The 14,419-nt window shown below is 39.9% G+C and overlaps 1 protein-coding gene across 1 annotated transcript in view; it reads left to right on the top strand.

The window, feature by feature from the left end:
- Positions 1–14,413, top strand: part of vstm2a (V-set and transmembrane domain containing 2A) — a 93,494-nt gene extending 79,081 nt beyond the window's left edge. Inside the window, exon 5 of the mRNA XM_005942940.3 lies at positions 14,210–14,413. Within this exon, the coding sequence (XP_005943002.1) occupies positions 14,210–14,286 (77 nt within the window). The 3' untranslated portion in view covers positions 14,287–14,413. The remainder of the gene's footprint in view (positions 1–14,209) is intronic.
- Positions 14,414–14,419: the final 6 nt, after the last annotated feature.

Raw genomic sequence — 14,419 nt, 5'->3', positions numbered from 1 at the left:
GTGAATTCAGAGGAAGCAATTAAAGCTTCTCTTTTGCTCCACAAAAGTGACATGATTGGTTTGAATAAACTGAATTGGTAGTAACTAAGCTAATGAACTGACTAGCATAATAGCTAATTATTAGCAAAACTTTGTTAGCAGTCAGTTGTCAGGCTTTATCTATCCACTCCAATAATGTTTTTAATGCACAAAATTGTGTATGGCAAAGTAAAAAGAAGAAGAAAAAAACATACACAAACTCACTGTACTGCAGAAGACCAGTGTTTTAAATTTCCATATTTTTAGTAAGCACGTATTGAAGAAGAGTGTGATTTATTTAATCCCATGTAGCATGTTGTATTTGTCTTTTCTCAGTAGCCAGCTACAAGTCAATCACCTCCCTCTAACATCCCCAAAATGTTGCTTTAGGCTTTTAACTAATTCTAGGAGATAAGAACACTCTTGCATTCTTTTCAGTGAACACCTGTAAGTTTTCAAAATCATTTTAAGACTTTACTGTTAATGTCTAAGGCACTATATAACCCAGCCCCCAGCTGTGTTTAAGAAATGTTTATAAGCAGCCTAAAGTCTCCAGGCAGGACTCTTTGGGGGTCTCCACCCACACACACACCTTCTTACAGAGTGTCTCCTCGCTGTAGGCTCCAAGCTGCAGGCTCTGTGACTACACAGCTTAGTGTCACAGGCCAGCCAAAGCTGTATTGAATTCTTTTACAGATTTATTATAGTCACTGCAATATCAGTTAATTGTTGTAATCGTTTCAACATATAGCATTTCATGTTTTTTTTACATCCTCACCAGCCCATAGCGATATAAAACACAAACACAGAGACAACGTTAGAGCTAATCACAACATATAGTTTCACCATAATTAATTTTTTACCCACAAAAAGATTCGCCATTGAACTGCATAATGCTGAATATTTTAAAAGATGCTTAAATGTTATTATAATGCTACATAAACCAGCTCGAAATTACAATTACTTTCATTTAGGTGTAATGTAATATTATGGCTAAGAATATCAACTCTACCTCTATTCTTTAAGTATAGTGACGCTGAAAATCTTTGTGTACCATGTCATGCCTAAACATCTGCATTGAGCTCCCGGAGAATAGTGATGTTGAGGTCAGCTGAGTTTCCACTGAAGCAGTCAGACAAAAGTGAAGAAAACCCAAGTGAGAGTAAGAGATAACACACAGCAGCCAATCACAGCCAATAGAATTTCTCTTCAGTCACCTCTGTTGCTGAAATTTTATAGATTGTAAATAATTTACACTTCTGAGTAAAGGTTGATAAAAGTCAGCCAGATATTTCATCCAGCATATCCCATTAGACATGCCAACCACGGGTGAACCTAATCAAAAGAAGATTTCTGGCTCTGTCGATCAGCTGGACACCAGCCGCCGACCATGACATGTTAGTGAGAGGGAGAGAAGGTAGGCGACCCAAAAAGCAGTCTCTCATAGAGTATCACTATATATAACCACCTATTAACCCTGCCTGTTTGTTGCTGACCAAAAGAGGATGGTTACCTGAGCAAACCTGTTAACTTGCTTTGAGTGTCTTTTTAGGGTTTTTTCTGGTAGAGTTTACTTTAAAAAGGCTTTAACAAAATGATTGTGATATTAAATCAGCATATTTTGCACGGGTGTTGATTTATCATTTTCACTTCAGTGTGTACAATCGAGGAAACTCATACGTCACCATTGAAACCGCAGGCGCCTCTGTAGTAACCTCCTTTCAATTTGCCCTCATGTGGTTTTATATAAATTTTCTCTCTCTCTTTTTTTTTGACTATCCGACTATGTTATAATTGCGCTGCTCCTCATCTCTAAATGCCAATCATTTCTCCACTGGGCAGACATTTCAAACACAAAGTGGACCCTGCTCTGGGCTCAGATAGCCCTCTGCACCGTGTAGCGAAACACAGAAAGATATTACTTGCCACTGAATAGAGGTAAAAAGTTGAATAATCCCCAGGGCTGCAGAGCCTGAGATTATGAGGCAGCCAAATTATGCTGACAACTGTGTTGCAGTGAGTCCTCTGTGTGGTGTGTCTGACACTGATAAATGCCTCTCTGTGGCTGCTCAGGCAGCCTTAGCCCCCTTCTCTGAGCGGCAGAGAGGTGGTACAGCTGAGGGCGACAGAGTTCTATTACAGCCACGCTCAGGTTTGAGGCAGATGAGCCACAATAGGCAAATGGGCTGAGATGAAATTAAACCTGGGAGAGTGCAGATATTTTCCTTTTCCGCATTGCTGCATCTGTAAACAATGAGGCGCTTTCCAGATGGGAGAATGGGACTGAGGCTGGTGGAGCGGCTGCAGTAGCAGAGTGGTTTGTTCACAGCTACTCCCCACCAGTGTGTCAGCTGTTGTTAGATCACAGCTCGGCCTCCATCGTTCCTGGCAGTGTTGTTCTGTCAAAGCTCAGAGGTGACCGGAGCTGGGGAAAAAAGGAAAGAAAAATGTCCCCCAAGCCAGACTTGTCCCTCTGCCCCTGAGGCCAGCCTTGTTCCCGCACGGAGGTAAAAACAAATATGGACTCAGTTTGATTGCATAAGCATTCATCCAAAAAAAAGAGAAAAAAAATCACTGACCTTGTTTTAAAGAACTACCATATTTTTTTAAACTGCCTCAACTGCGTATGTCTAAGGAAAGAACACCAGTGAGTCATCATTCCAGTAGGTGGTTGGGAACAGCACGACTGCTGTTCGTGGCTGCATTTCTATTGCTCAGGCACTCACATGCAATGGCAGTGTGTCGCTTCAGGTTCATTAATCTAATGTGGGTTCTTCCTTACTTGTCTTGTGGGTGCATCTAAATCTGTCTGCTATGTGTGAATGCTCAGCAGGAGGCAAAGCCCGGTCCTGAGCACCACTGAAAATTCACGGTGGATGAATGTAAACATATTTGTTTTAAATGATACTTCAGCTGTGGCATTTTCAATTTTCAGGATTTCAGATAAATCGTTCGTTGACTCTGCTACAGCTTTGTTATTTTCTGCATTGAAAGGGCTTCTACTGACACCTACTGATTTGTTAAAAACAAAGTAAGGGTGCTGGGTGGGATGTGATCGTACATGCATACATTAGGATTGCAAGTGGTCCATAAAGGACAGCTATACTGGCCTCAGTCTGGATCAAACCTGATGGACTGCACACAGCCGAGTTTTCTAGTTAAAGCCGTTGCTTCAGTGCAGAAATGTTTCTTGCAGTGTGTGTTCCTCAGTACCAAGTTTGTTCCCACATACTTGCTGGTTCCTACTTGAATCTGGAGCCCAGTCTTCTGAGGATGGACTTATATCTGAAGTTGAAATTAAGAATTTTCAACTGGAGCACTTGTTCCTGTTGGAGCACAGTGACACAACAGTCCAAGACGGCAACAGTGCACCAACAACATTAGCAAACTAAAACTTTCATTCTGTTGATTCTTTCTACTGTTACAATGTGACTCGTTAAACAAGCCACACCTACAACAATAACTGGGTTCTATTCATGAGTTTGGTTGCTTCCTTTTTTTGTGCAGTGCAACAAAGTAGTCACCCCAAGAGTGATGTCACTCTCAACTGGAACAGCCAGATAAATGAAATGCATCAGCAGCACACAGTGTATATGGAAACTGCATGAATGAGGGTAGTTCACAAACGAATGCCGTTGTTGTGTGTGTAACTCAAACTTAACATATTCACACATTTCATAATGATCATCACAGGGTTTACAATTTATCAGTTTTCAAGGTTTTATTTGGTATCTGGTGCGCCTTTACTATACTACAGAATTAACAGAGGGTGAAGGATGGTCACAGATGGCACAGAGTGGCGAATCCTTCCAGACATTTGCTTGTTACGTCCAGAGAAATATGATCATGAATACGAATGAATATGAATATGGCCATTCTTTCCTTTGAGGTAAATTGTTGCCTCACCTTTCCGGTAATTTTCATCTTCATTTCTGTTTACAATTAAAAGCCTTTACATTCTATTGTTTCTTTGAAGTTACACGTTCTTAAGGCATTTCTTGTGGTACCAAATTGTTAGTAATAAATAACTGTATCCGTGCTTTCTTTGAAACTCCAAAGTGTAACTGTACCAAGTTTGATCCAGGCCTGGGTGTTGTTGCCAGTTTTTTCTTTTTTTAAAATTAAAAAGCACATAATACACCTAATAGTCTACGTTCCTTTAAAATTGTCTGGCAAGATGCTCAGCTATAAAAGGCCCATTACTGTCAAATTATCATCAAAGGTTATACAACCTGTATTGATTTGGAAGAAGGTGGTAAAGAACTGTACACCAGTATATTAACTTAAATATCACTGATTAAGCAACTGTTCAGTAGAAGTCTCTTAAAGATATTATAGATGTATACATTAGTCTTACTGCTCACAGAAGAGAAAACCCACATAGATTGTGTTATTTATTAATTAATTGAATTTTAGTAGATTTCCAGAATCAGTTGGGACTTTTGGCAAAAACTGCCAGCAAAATCTCGTTGGCGTCGGCACTTTGGTCCATTTATAACAAACGTGTGCTGAGGAAGGCTCATGTTATTGGTAATTGTTTTAACCATCCACTTCACATTGAGTTTGACTTGTTGCCCTTTGGCCGTCGTTTTAGAGTACCTGTGAGGAAGTCCAAAAGACTCCAGGTTTCATTTATCCCTGCTGCAACCCGTCTCCTTAATGGCAAATAACTGTCTTGTGGCTTTTTATTATAGTTTTGTTTACTCTCATTGTTGCCCTGCTGCTAAACTAATTTCCTTTTGTGGGACAATAAAGTATTTGAATGGAATTGAAAACTGATAATTTAAATATTTCTAGAGTAGAATCAGAATCAGAAAGGGTTTTATTGCCAAATGTTGAGCAGGTTTACAACATTAGGAAATTGCATCTTCAGCACTCAAACCACTGTTTTTGATGAACAGTGGTTCTTCATCCACTGACTGAGAGGCTACATCAAGGCCTCGAAGAAATAATAAAACATTTGATAAACTGGAGGTAAGGAATGTTACTAATGTCAGCAAATTCCACACATTTTGAATGAAAAATGATTTGTAAGTATTTATTTGTATTGATTTGATTTGATATACCTTTATTAGTCCCACAAGGGGAAATTTCATAAGGCTGCCGACCTATTGCACGCAATGGCGGCGCCATCTTACCCTCCGACTATACATACATTACACAAACATCACATTGGGGAGACAGGTCAGAGAGGTATAACAATGGAAAATGCACCACATGAGGAAAGATAAGGAGAAAAAAATAACTCCCCCCAGACTGAGCTCCAACAGGGAGATCAGTTTGAGAACAGAAAAAAACACCTCTGCACATGAAAAAACTCTTAATACACCAAAGAAACACATGACAAGCAACAGGGGGGGTAAAGGGTGAGAGACAGCCGATTTAGACAGTACTGCAGCCTGTGCGCTGGTCTCCTTGATCCACCGTCAGCATCGGAAGGGAATAAGCGTCGAAGGCGTTTGGAAAGGGAGGGGGGATGAGTGTGTGCATATCAGTGTATATGTATGTGTGTGCGTGTCCATAGTTCAGCTGAGACAGTGTCCTTCGCCCTGCCAGGCTAAGTAAACAGTCTTCCAGCCAACCCAGGTGGCCTTGCATGGAATGGGAAGGAACAGACTAAACACAGTTGTTATCAGGGTGTTGTTGTTCAGTTCCAGCCTTGCGACCGCAGCTGGCGCCAAAGGGGTATCCGCATAAGTGATGGTGCTTTTTACTTTAGTGCGAACAGCTCATATGAATTTCAAAGCAGTTCTAACAGTCCAACACTGGTCTCTCAATCTCCCGTTGGAGAGCCGCGAGCTTCGCCATACTTGCGTTCTGTGATGTTGTCATTTCTTGTGCTCAAGGAGCCGATTCTGAGAACTCACGACAGTGTGCCTCCCCGAGATGTCATCCAATTTGCGCCCAGAGATGTTATTCCGAGCTAGCCCTTCCGAGATGTATCCAGTATCCATGTATCCTGAGTATTCACAGCAGCCGTAGCCTCTCCAAGATCTTATCTGTGCTGACTCAATGAGCCCATTTTGAGAACTCACCCTCGTCCCATCGTCTCAATCCCAGCGGGCAGCCTTGTGGGGGTTTGAACAGCCGGTTCCGCTTCCTTAATTCTTCGATAAGTCAGGGCCAAGCCAGCTCCGATCAGCCAGAACCCTGTTATCATGGTTCCGAATAGGTAGATATCTTCAGCACTCAGGCTCACCTGAGCCCAGACTTCTCGTTGAGAAAGGGGTGTCAATTGCATTCAGGGACCAGTTGATCCAATCCATAATTCCTCTTTTAGGTTTTAGAGAACAGACTGTGAGAGAATGTTCCAGGGAAAAGTAGTACAAAAAACACGAGACTAGACAAGACACCGATTAACACTGACAAATACTGTGAAAGGTGTCGAATTTAGATGGGCATCAGATTTGGATTAGTCATTTCCACAAGGCATATAACAGGAACAATGCTGATAGAAGCTGAGACCAAGTATGTTTGGGTAAGAACCCATCAGAATAAAATATCCCCACACCCTCATTAGCTGTTTATTCCCCTTTTCAGTGCCTAAATGGTTAAAGAAATACTTGTAGTGTGTGGTCATCCTGGTGTGGTCGTTTTAGATGTTGTGGATGGTCATTTAGAAGCTTTATTCCTTAGACTGTGTTACCACATATAGACTCATCACAGCTGAACAATCAAGCTGGATTTTAATGGCATTTACACAGTCATGTTAGCTAAGAATCTAACTATGGCTTGGGCAGTCTATGAGTCAGTTAGAGAGTCTATCAGTCAACAAGCAAATCAGAAAGCAAGTTATATACTGGAGCCCACGGACAAATAAGCAAGCGAGTCAAAGAGACGGTCAGCCAGCAAGGGATCAGCAGCAATAGATAGAACTGGCATGAAGCCAGTTTGAGCTCCCTGTGGAGGTGCTGTGGTGAATCACCTCCCTGCCTCACTGAACCTGGCTGCCTCACTGGCCTGGAATCAATATTTCACATCACTGTTTCACCGAGCCAAAAACATTTTGGCAAAATGAGAAGTGTTGTGTTAGGTTAAGTAGGACAAAATGAAAAGTATTCAATATGGGTCTATTCTATCTCAGCATGCACCAAGAAACCAGCAAAAAGGTCTCCTTAGATACTCATTATGTTTCCACATGATTCATTCTGCAGTTACTTCGACTTTGGAGGATGGAAAAAGGGAAAACTCAAAGTGGCATCATGTATTGCTTTAAACACTATGTACAGAAGTCAGACGACTCAAAATCTCCCCTGGAAACCTTTTTCTCCACAGCTTCCCTCTTTAGATAGATGATTCCAAATGACAAGTAAAGACACAGTGACCTTGTCAAGCAAACGATCACAGGAAGTGGATGAAAGTGCTTTTAGCTACAGCGATGGTGAAATGAAATAATAAGCTAAAGCTCTTTTTGTGTATACATGTCATATGTGTATGTTTAGTTGTGTTATTGGAGACTTCTTACATTTTCCCCTCTGCTCATCAATTAAAATGCACAGCAGAACACAAAACAACAACAATAATAATTCGCAAATGTTCTTCCTTTGTTGTTTTCTAAAAATAGCACTGGAGCACAGACTTTACCTTTAGTATGCTTGCTGGCAAGGTTAGTTTGAAAGTGAAAAACAGCTCACAAAAAAGCTGAAGGAATCTGTGAGGTTATGAGAATAATTGCTGCAGACGGTGTTGTTTTCCCGTACTATGTGGATTGCTTACATCATTTCAGGGTTAGGAATGGAACAAATGGAAACAATCCTGCACCCAGTGCATGCAAGAAGGTGACAGACTCATATGCAAGTACTGCAGATTTATACAGTCTTTCAAAGTGACTGGCACTGTTGGGAGGAGATAACTGTTGTACTTTAGATACAATTCCCACACATATTACTGTTATCTGGGGATACAATGCCATTATGAAATGGAGGACAAGAGGGTGAGAAAATAAATCATCAAAAGCACATTAACAAGACATGTCAGCGCAAGTTAATTTGTATAGCTTCTTTGGACCATAAAACCCATGTAAAGATAAATGCACTAACGTTATGTCACTCGGTTAATAGATCCCAGTGTAAAGGCTCAAAGTGCTTCTATCTTGGTGTTTAGAAACTAAATGCTACATGTGAATAACGGACGGACAGTACATCCTCATATGATAGCAATTGTCCTTGGCAAGGTATGCCCACATCATTTTTAACTCCGATCAGCATCATCATTTAGAAAACAAGAATCATGTTCTAAAATTACAGTTAAGATTTTACCTATTTCACTGTTATTTTATAAAAAAGTGGTCTCACATATCTGATGTGTCCACACACCAGTGAACACATCAGAGAGCAACTTTCAGTTGGTTACAGACTGGAACAGTGAGAGATTTAACTACCAACCTTCCAACTACTAGATAACTTGCTCTATCTAACGAGCTACAGCGAGCCACATTTGTACCTTTGTGACCCTCAAAGGATGACATGATTACATTTAGCTCCAATAATTTGGTCCCTGTCTGCCAACAGGAACAAAAATAGACTTTTACTAGATGAGTGGAAAAAAGGATGGATGGATATTTGCTTGGGTGTTATTACAGGTTTTCCTTTGACTTTTCCATTCCACCCATTTCTTATGATTCTGTCACAAAAAAATGACTTATTTATATCTCTGTGTTGTGTATTTTTTTTTTACTGTTAAGCCATATTGCTCAGGGTTTTCTGTCCTGATGCTTGATTTCTTCAGTCTACCCATCCACCTTTTCCTTTTATAAGTTTCCTATTTTACTTTTACTAGCTGTGGCTGTGGTGGCTGTGGCTCAGGTGGTAGAGCAGATCAGCTACTGATCGGAAGGTTGGTGGTTTGATCCTAGACTTCCCCAATCTGCATGTCAAGTGTCCTTGGGCAAGATACTAACCCCAAAACTGCCCTCCGATGTGTTCATCGGAGTGTGGCTGTGGGTGAATGTAGATTAGTTTGCACTTGTGTTTAGAAGTGAATGGGTGAATGAGGCATGTTGTATAGAGCGCTTTGAGTACTCTGGGAGAGTAGAAAAGCGCTATATAAGAATCAGTCCATTTAGCTCTAAATTTTAGACACAGCCAACTAGGAGTACTGTCATCTTTTGCTACAGTATTTAAATCTTACTTACTTACAATAAATAAATGAATGAACATCCTCCAAGTAAAATAGAACATAATTTAAGCTTAATTTAACACTTACTTTGATTTTGTGCACATATACTGGAGCATGGGTAGAGAATGGACACGAACACAGTGAGAACATGGACTCAATCGGTACTTTTTTGCCTGTAATGTGACAGTTTAGGACTGCACCACTTTGCTATGTTAGAAGTTTTGACATTTTGTTGTTTAAATATACATGTGAACTGTCTAATTAAACTAAGCCCTAAATATGTATTTTGCTATTTTTTTCTTTTTGCCAGACTCTCCAAATTGACCAGCAGATAAAAAAAGGTTTTGTTTTTCTTCTTCTTGTATTGTGGTTTCCATGTAAAAGACAAAAAATGAAATTAACTTTTGGGCAAACCTCCGATTTACTGGACACAACTGGCAGTCTTTATAACTTATGAAGGACTATGATGACTACAAGATGTTGCTTCAGAGATTTCATATGAACATGGTGCAGTGCTGATAGTGTGGCTGATCTTTTCTTTTACCTGATAGAATCATATCTATGGTACATGTGCCTTCCCTTATTGTTTGTGTTCTCTCAGATAAGCAAACTGAAAAATGGCTTTGGAAATCCCACACGAAACAATGGAAAGCAGCACAACAGCAAATCAATAATGTATGAATAACAATCTCTCTGCTGTTTTGTACGTGGCTTGATCACCAGATTCTGGGGGGACTAGAGCGTAATAATTCACAGTCAGTTCAGCAGATTTTGAAGTGCATCTGGAAGACGTCACAACTAACACTAAAGAAATGATCCTACGCAGCTGTGCAGGGTGGTGTGCAGTGACCCATCATTGTTGGGTTATATCCAGAAGGAGGTCATCATGACCTAATCAAGCAGCCCTGCCTCACTGCATTATACTGCTGCTGTATTTGGTTGTAAAAATAGCAGGCTGTCTTTTATCAATGCTTCTTGGGTCTTCAATAGGGAGTTCGGCCAACAACTACTTTGGATTTGAATCTTATGAATTCTATTCTATTCTACTTTTCCTTTCCTTTAGGTTGTGTATATAACGCAGGTTGTGAGTTACAAATAAATGCTGTATTGCACACATGAGCTATGTTAGATATCCTCAGAGTTTTTCAGTTTTGTTCATTTTAGGTTGTGCAATTTTCCCTACTCTATGAATTGAAACACAATCCCAAAGCACAATATTTTTATTCTGGACAGATGGCAAGTGTTTTTTAATCAACTGTTGCTCCATTTTCATCTGAAAAACACTCAACTTCTCCTATAAAACTACTTTTGCTTTGCAAACTTCAAGTGCTATTATTTTGCACTCATTGAGCCATAAATACTACACAGTGAAACGACGAATTGCATCTCACCTGTCAGTTAAACCTTCCTGTTAGCTGAACTCTGCTTAAGCTAAACTCCTGTTAACAATCATTATAAAGAGTTCTAAAGGGGTAGATATCAAGTGACTTTGTTTCAGACCCTTAGTTGCCCTGCTGAAATTAGGAGTTAAAAGATACATGCAACTAAAACATGACAACACACTCTGCTAGATAGTCAGTGTTTTGTGGTACTTAAGAGGGAAGTGTTAGAGCTACAGCGAGATTTTTAATGAGGATGTCTTTCTTCCACAGCAGAACACAGGTGCTGTCTGCAGCCCTTTTCAGACATGACACGCTCAGAATAGTTTACTAATTATTGGATTCTACTAGAGCATCACTACTGCATCATTCGTAGTTTAAAATATTTTCTTTCTTACACAGGATCTTGGCACAGCCTCTCATCCTGTATTTGAACAATCTACCTTCCCTTCCCTTTAAGCCAGCTTTCAGACGGAGCTTTTGTGATCGCAGTCAGAGCTGAGTGTCCATGAGAGGTCCATGTAATGATGGCGGTTTCTTAGTGACATCATACAGAGTCAAGAACAGAAAAAACTAGAGCAGTTTGAAAACTTTGGCAAAACAGCATAGATGTAGGATGAACACAGTGGTGCAGCATGGCAACTCAAAGCCCTGAGAAAAACAATCTTTCATGGTTTTACTTTTGTTGACAAAAAATGATGAAAAATAGAAAATGAAGTCAAAGGCACATCCTCCATCCTGAGGTAATTAACAGTTTGCAACAGTGAAACCACAGTTAAAGCTGCGTACTTTTATATACAGAGTAGATTATTGTAAAATAGTTCAGTAGATATGCAGATTTTTTTTTGTCCTGTATCACTGCATCTGTGCCTTTCTGCGGCTCCTAGCTGGAAGCTGATTAATTATTCTCTGTGTGAAGGATGTTTTGGCCTAGAGTGATTGCTGCTCCTCTGTGGCACTCCTGTTCTCTAGATCACCTCGAGCCAAATGAGATGTGGTGGGGAGGAATAAAGGGTCAAAGCCCTCCATCTCTGCACCACCATCCCTTCCTTACGTCCCCTAACCCTCAGCAGCCTTGACAATCCAGAGCTGCGAGGAACAGTGGGCTCCCCTGGTACAGTTTCTTCTTAGAACCACTGTCCAGTATGACACAGGAATCTAGTAAATGTTAATATAGTTTATTGAATAATGTGATTTTTTACTGAATATTACTGAAATCCTGCTTTATTTCATGGTATTTCTTTCCCTATCTAAGAATTCAACACTAAAAGTGTCCTATTATTACGTCCACAGACATCTGCTGGGCCGATTGTACAGCTGTCATTTGTTACTTTGCTCTCATCAGTTCTGGCTCAATGTTGAGGAGGTTGTGTTCTAGTTTGCAGTTGTTAGTCATGTCAGATGCTCAGTAAACAGTTGCCCGCAGTGGTGATAGCAGCTTGTCAGGTCTTAGGCAATGCTAACTGCCCATGCAAAATGTTTTCAGAGCAGTCCAAAAGCCTTCATTTACAGTTTTCCAGGATTTCAGTAAAGGTGCTAGAATTAAATGAATGTATTTATAACATCAATCACACATAGATTAACATTCCCCCTGTTTATATAGGTAAAAGCACATAAGACGACTTGGTTTGCATCTCTTTGCAGTCAGTTTATATGTCTCTCTCTTCTCTTTGTCTCTCTGTTTATGTGTTTCATTTGCATTTCTTTTAACACATTTCTGTCTCTGGTCTACTTTCTTCTCTTTTTAGTCATGTTTAGACTCAGTGACACCTTTTTGCTGACTCTTTCCAATCGCTTTTTGGGCTAATTTGCATTTTTTCCCTTTTTTTGCCTTTTAGTGTTTGGTTTTGGTCTCTTTCTGGTCATTTTCACTTTCTTTGTAGTTGTCTGCCTCTCCTGGTTTAATCACAGCACTTTGTGTTTCTTTGTAGACAATTTCAAGTCTATTTTTGGTCGTTTGAATTTCTTTCTAAAATTCACATGTTTAGAAACAGGTTTTCTGGGATTAGGTGTGTGGAGTATTTGAAACCGTCAGCCTGTGCAGCAGACACTTTCTTTTCCTTCAACAATTACAAGCTGAATCTCTACAATTTTGCTTCATTTTTGTCAATCTCAGATTTCAAGTACAGTGGTCCCTCGCTGTAACGTGGTTCACCTTTCGCGGCCTCACTGTTTCACAAATTTATTTTGTGCAATTTTGCTTTTTTGTGTTTGTTTGTTTGTTTTTTTACAGGGCATTGTGTTCTGCCTCCTGATCGGCTGTAGACCATTGTCAGTCACTCTCCTCCGTGCCGTGTCTCCCGTACAGAACAGAACGCGTTCAGCTTGTCACATTTACATAAATCTTCGATCGCTAGCAGTGTGACTCTGAAGTGCTGTACTTTATGTCTGCAAGTTTTCTCCCCAACAAACACAACAATGTTGACAAATGTTTTACACGGTCAAAGGCACCTGCGGTAGCACCCAAAAGGGAAAGATGCTACCATCACACAAAAAGTTGGACATCTGGACATGCTAAAGGAAGATAGAAGTTACCGTATTATAAGGTGCCTGATTATAAGGCACATTAAGCGATCAGATATGTCAAACTTTCCTCAACTCATTCTTCTTGCTTCTGGTACATTAATGTTGAATTTTCTGGCAGATTTTTTTTTTTTAATGTCTTTTTAGCTTAACTAAATAAAAACATAAAAGCTTTTAAAACCTACTCAACTGTCTATACTCTACTCCATCTAGACCATATGTTGGACAGAAACTGAAATACAGATGTGGGTGTAAAACAACAAGAAACCACATGTCGAGCAAAATAAACCAGTTGTGTATATATATATCATTCATTTTGAACACACTCGCACAAAATAATAAACAGAAAGAGCTAGCAGGATGACACAGTGTCATAGTTCTTGAGTAAAGCTAACATGAGGATTTCATTGAAATAGAAAAAAAAGATCAGAAGTTAAATTGCTTCTGAGAGTATTTGCAATAATCAGAATCTTTCTTCTAAAAAGTGTCTTGAAGCAGCACTTTCATTTACCACCTTCAACCCACAAGCACCTGCTGCTGCTGCAGAGATCGTGTTGTTTTTCTTTTTCAAATGCCTAACGGTGTTAGACTTATATGTAGGCAGCTATAGTCACACACTATATATACCCAAGTGCGCCTCAGCTTAATGGCACACACTAATGACTGGACATCAGCCCGCATTTACTAAAAATGTATGTGCAGATTTGCAACAGTAACTAATTTTACGACTTCACTTTACAACTATTTTTCTTAGTTACCAAGTTGATACTGTAATTACTGCATTACTGCATTGTTGATACAGGCAATCGTGGCTCAAGAGTTGGTGTGATATGGTAAAAACAAAAAGTGTTTAGCTCAAGGAAAGAACCACCATACTTGACAGTATACGTGAGCTTCATTGATGTCAGATTCAACTTTAAGAGGAAGAACATGGCGATTATTTAATTTGATTTGTTATTACACGTTTATGGACAAACTCTTTCTCGCTAAGAGCCTTTTTTTAATGCTCCAGGTCTTGTATTTCCAAACATGAAAAGTCATTTTGTCATATGTGCTGCAGGCCTTAAGCAAGCTCATAGGAAAGGATTTGTGTTCCTGTAGAGAGTTTTGGTCACGGGGAAGAAAATAGAATAGTAACGGTGTTTTTGTGCTTCTGTTTCTTATCTTTACAGGTACAAGAATATCATCCAGCTATGGACTGGCTGTCCTCCTCGTGGCGTGTGGTTTGGTGAGGAATGCCTTGTTATAATTTGAGGAACTGACATGGTTTGCACCCAGGTCTCTCTCTCTCTCTCACTCACTCTCTCTTTTTCTGTTTGCTCTCAAAGCGAATGAGAAAAAAAAAATGCCTGTTTTACTCCCTGCCCCTCTCCCTCCCCCCC

The sequence above is a fragment of the Haplochromis burtoni genome, unplaced genomic scaffold (genome assembly GCF_018398535.1).
Source record: "Haplochromis burtoni strain Fernald_Lab_line unplaced genomic scaffold, NCSU_Asbu1 Contig_354, whole genome shotgun sequence".
Taxonomy (NCBI): Eukaryota; Metazoa; Chordata; class Actinopteri; order Cichliformes; family Cichlidae; genus Haplochromis; species Haplochromis burtoni.
The sequence above is the reverse complement of the archived record's forward strand: the minus strand, read 5'-3'. Positions and strand labels throughout refer to the sequence as shown.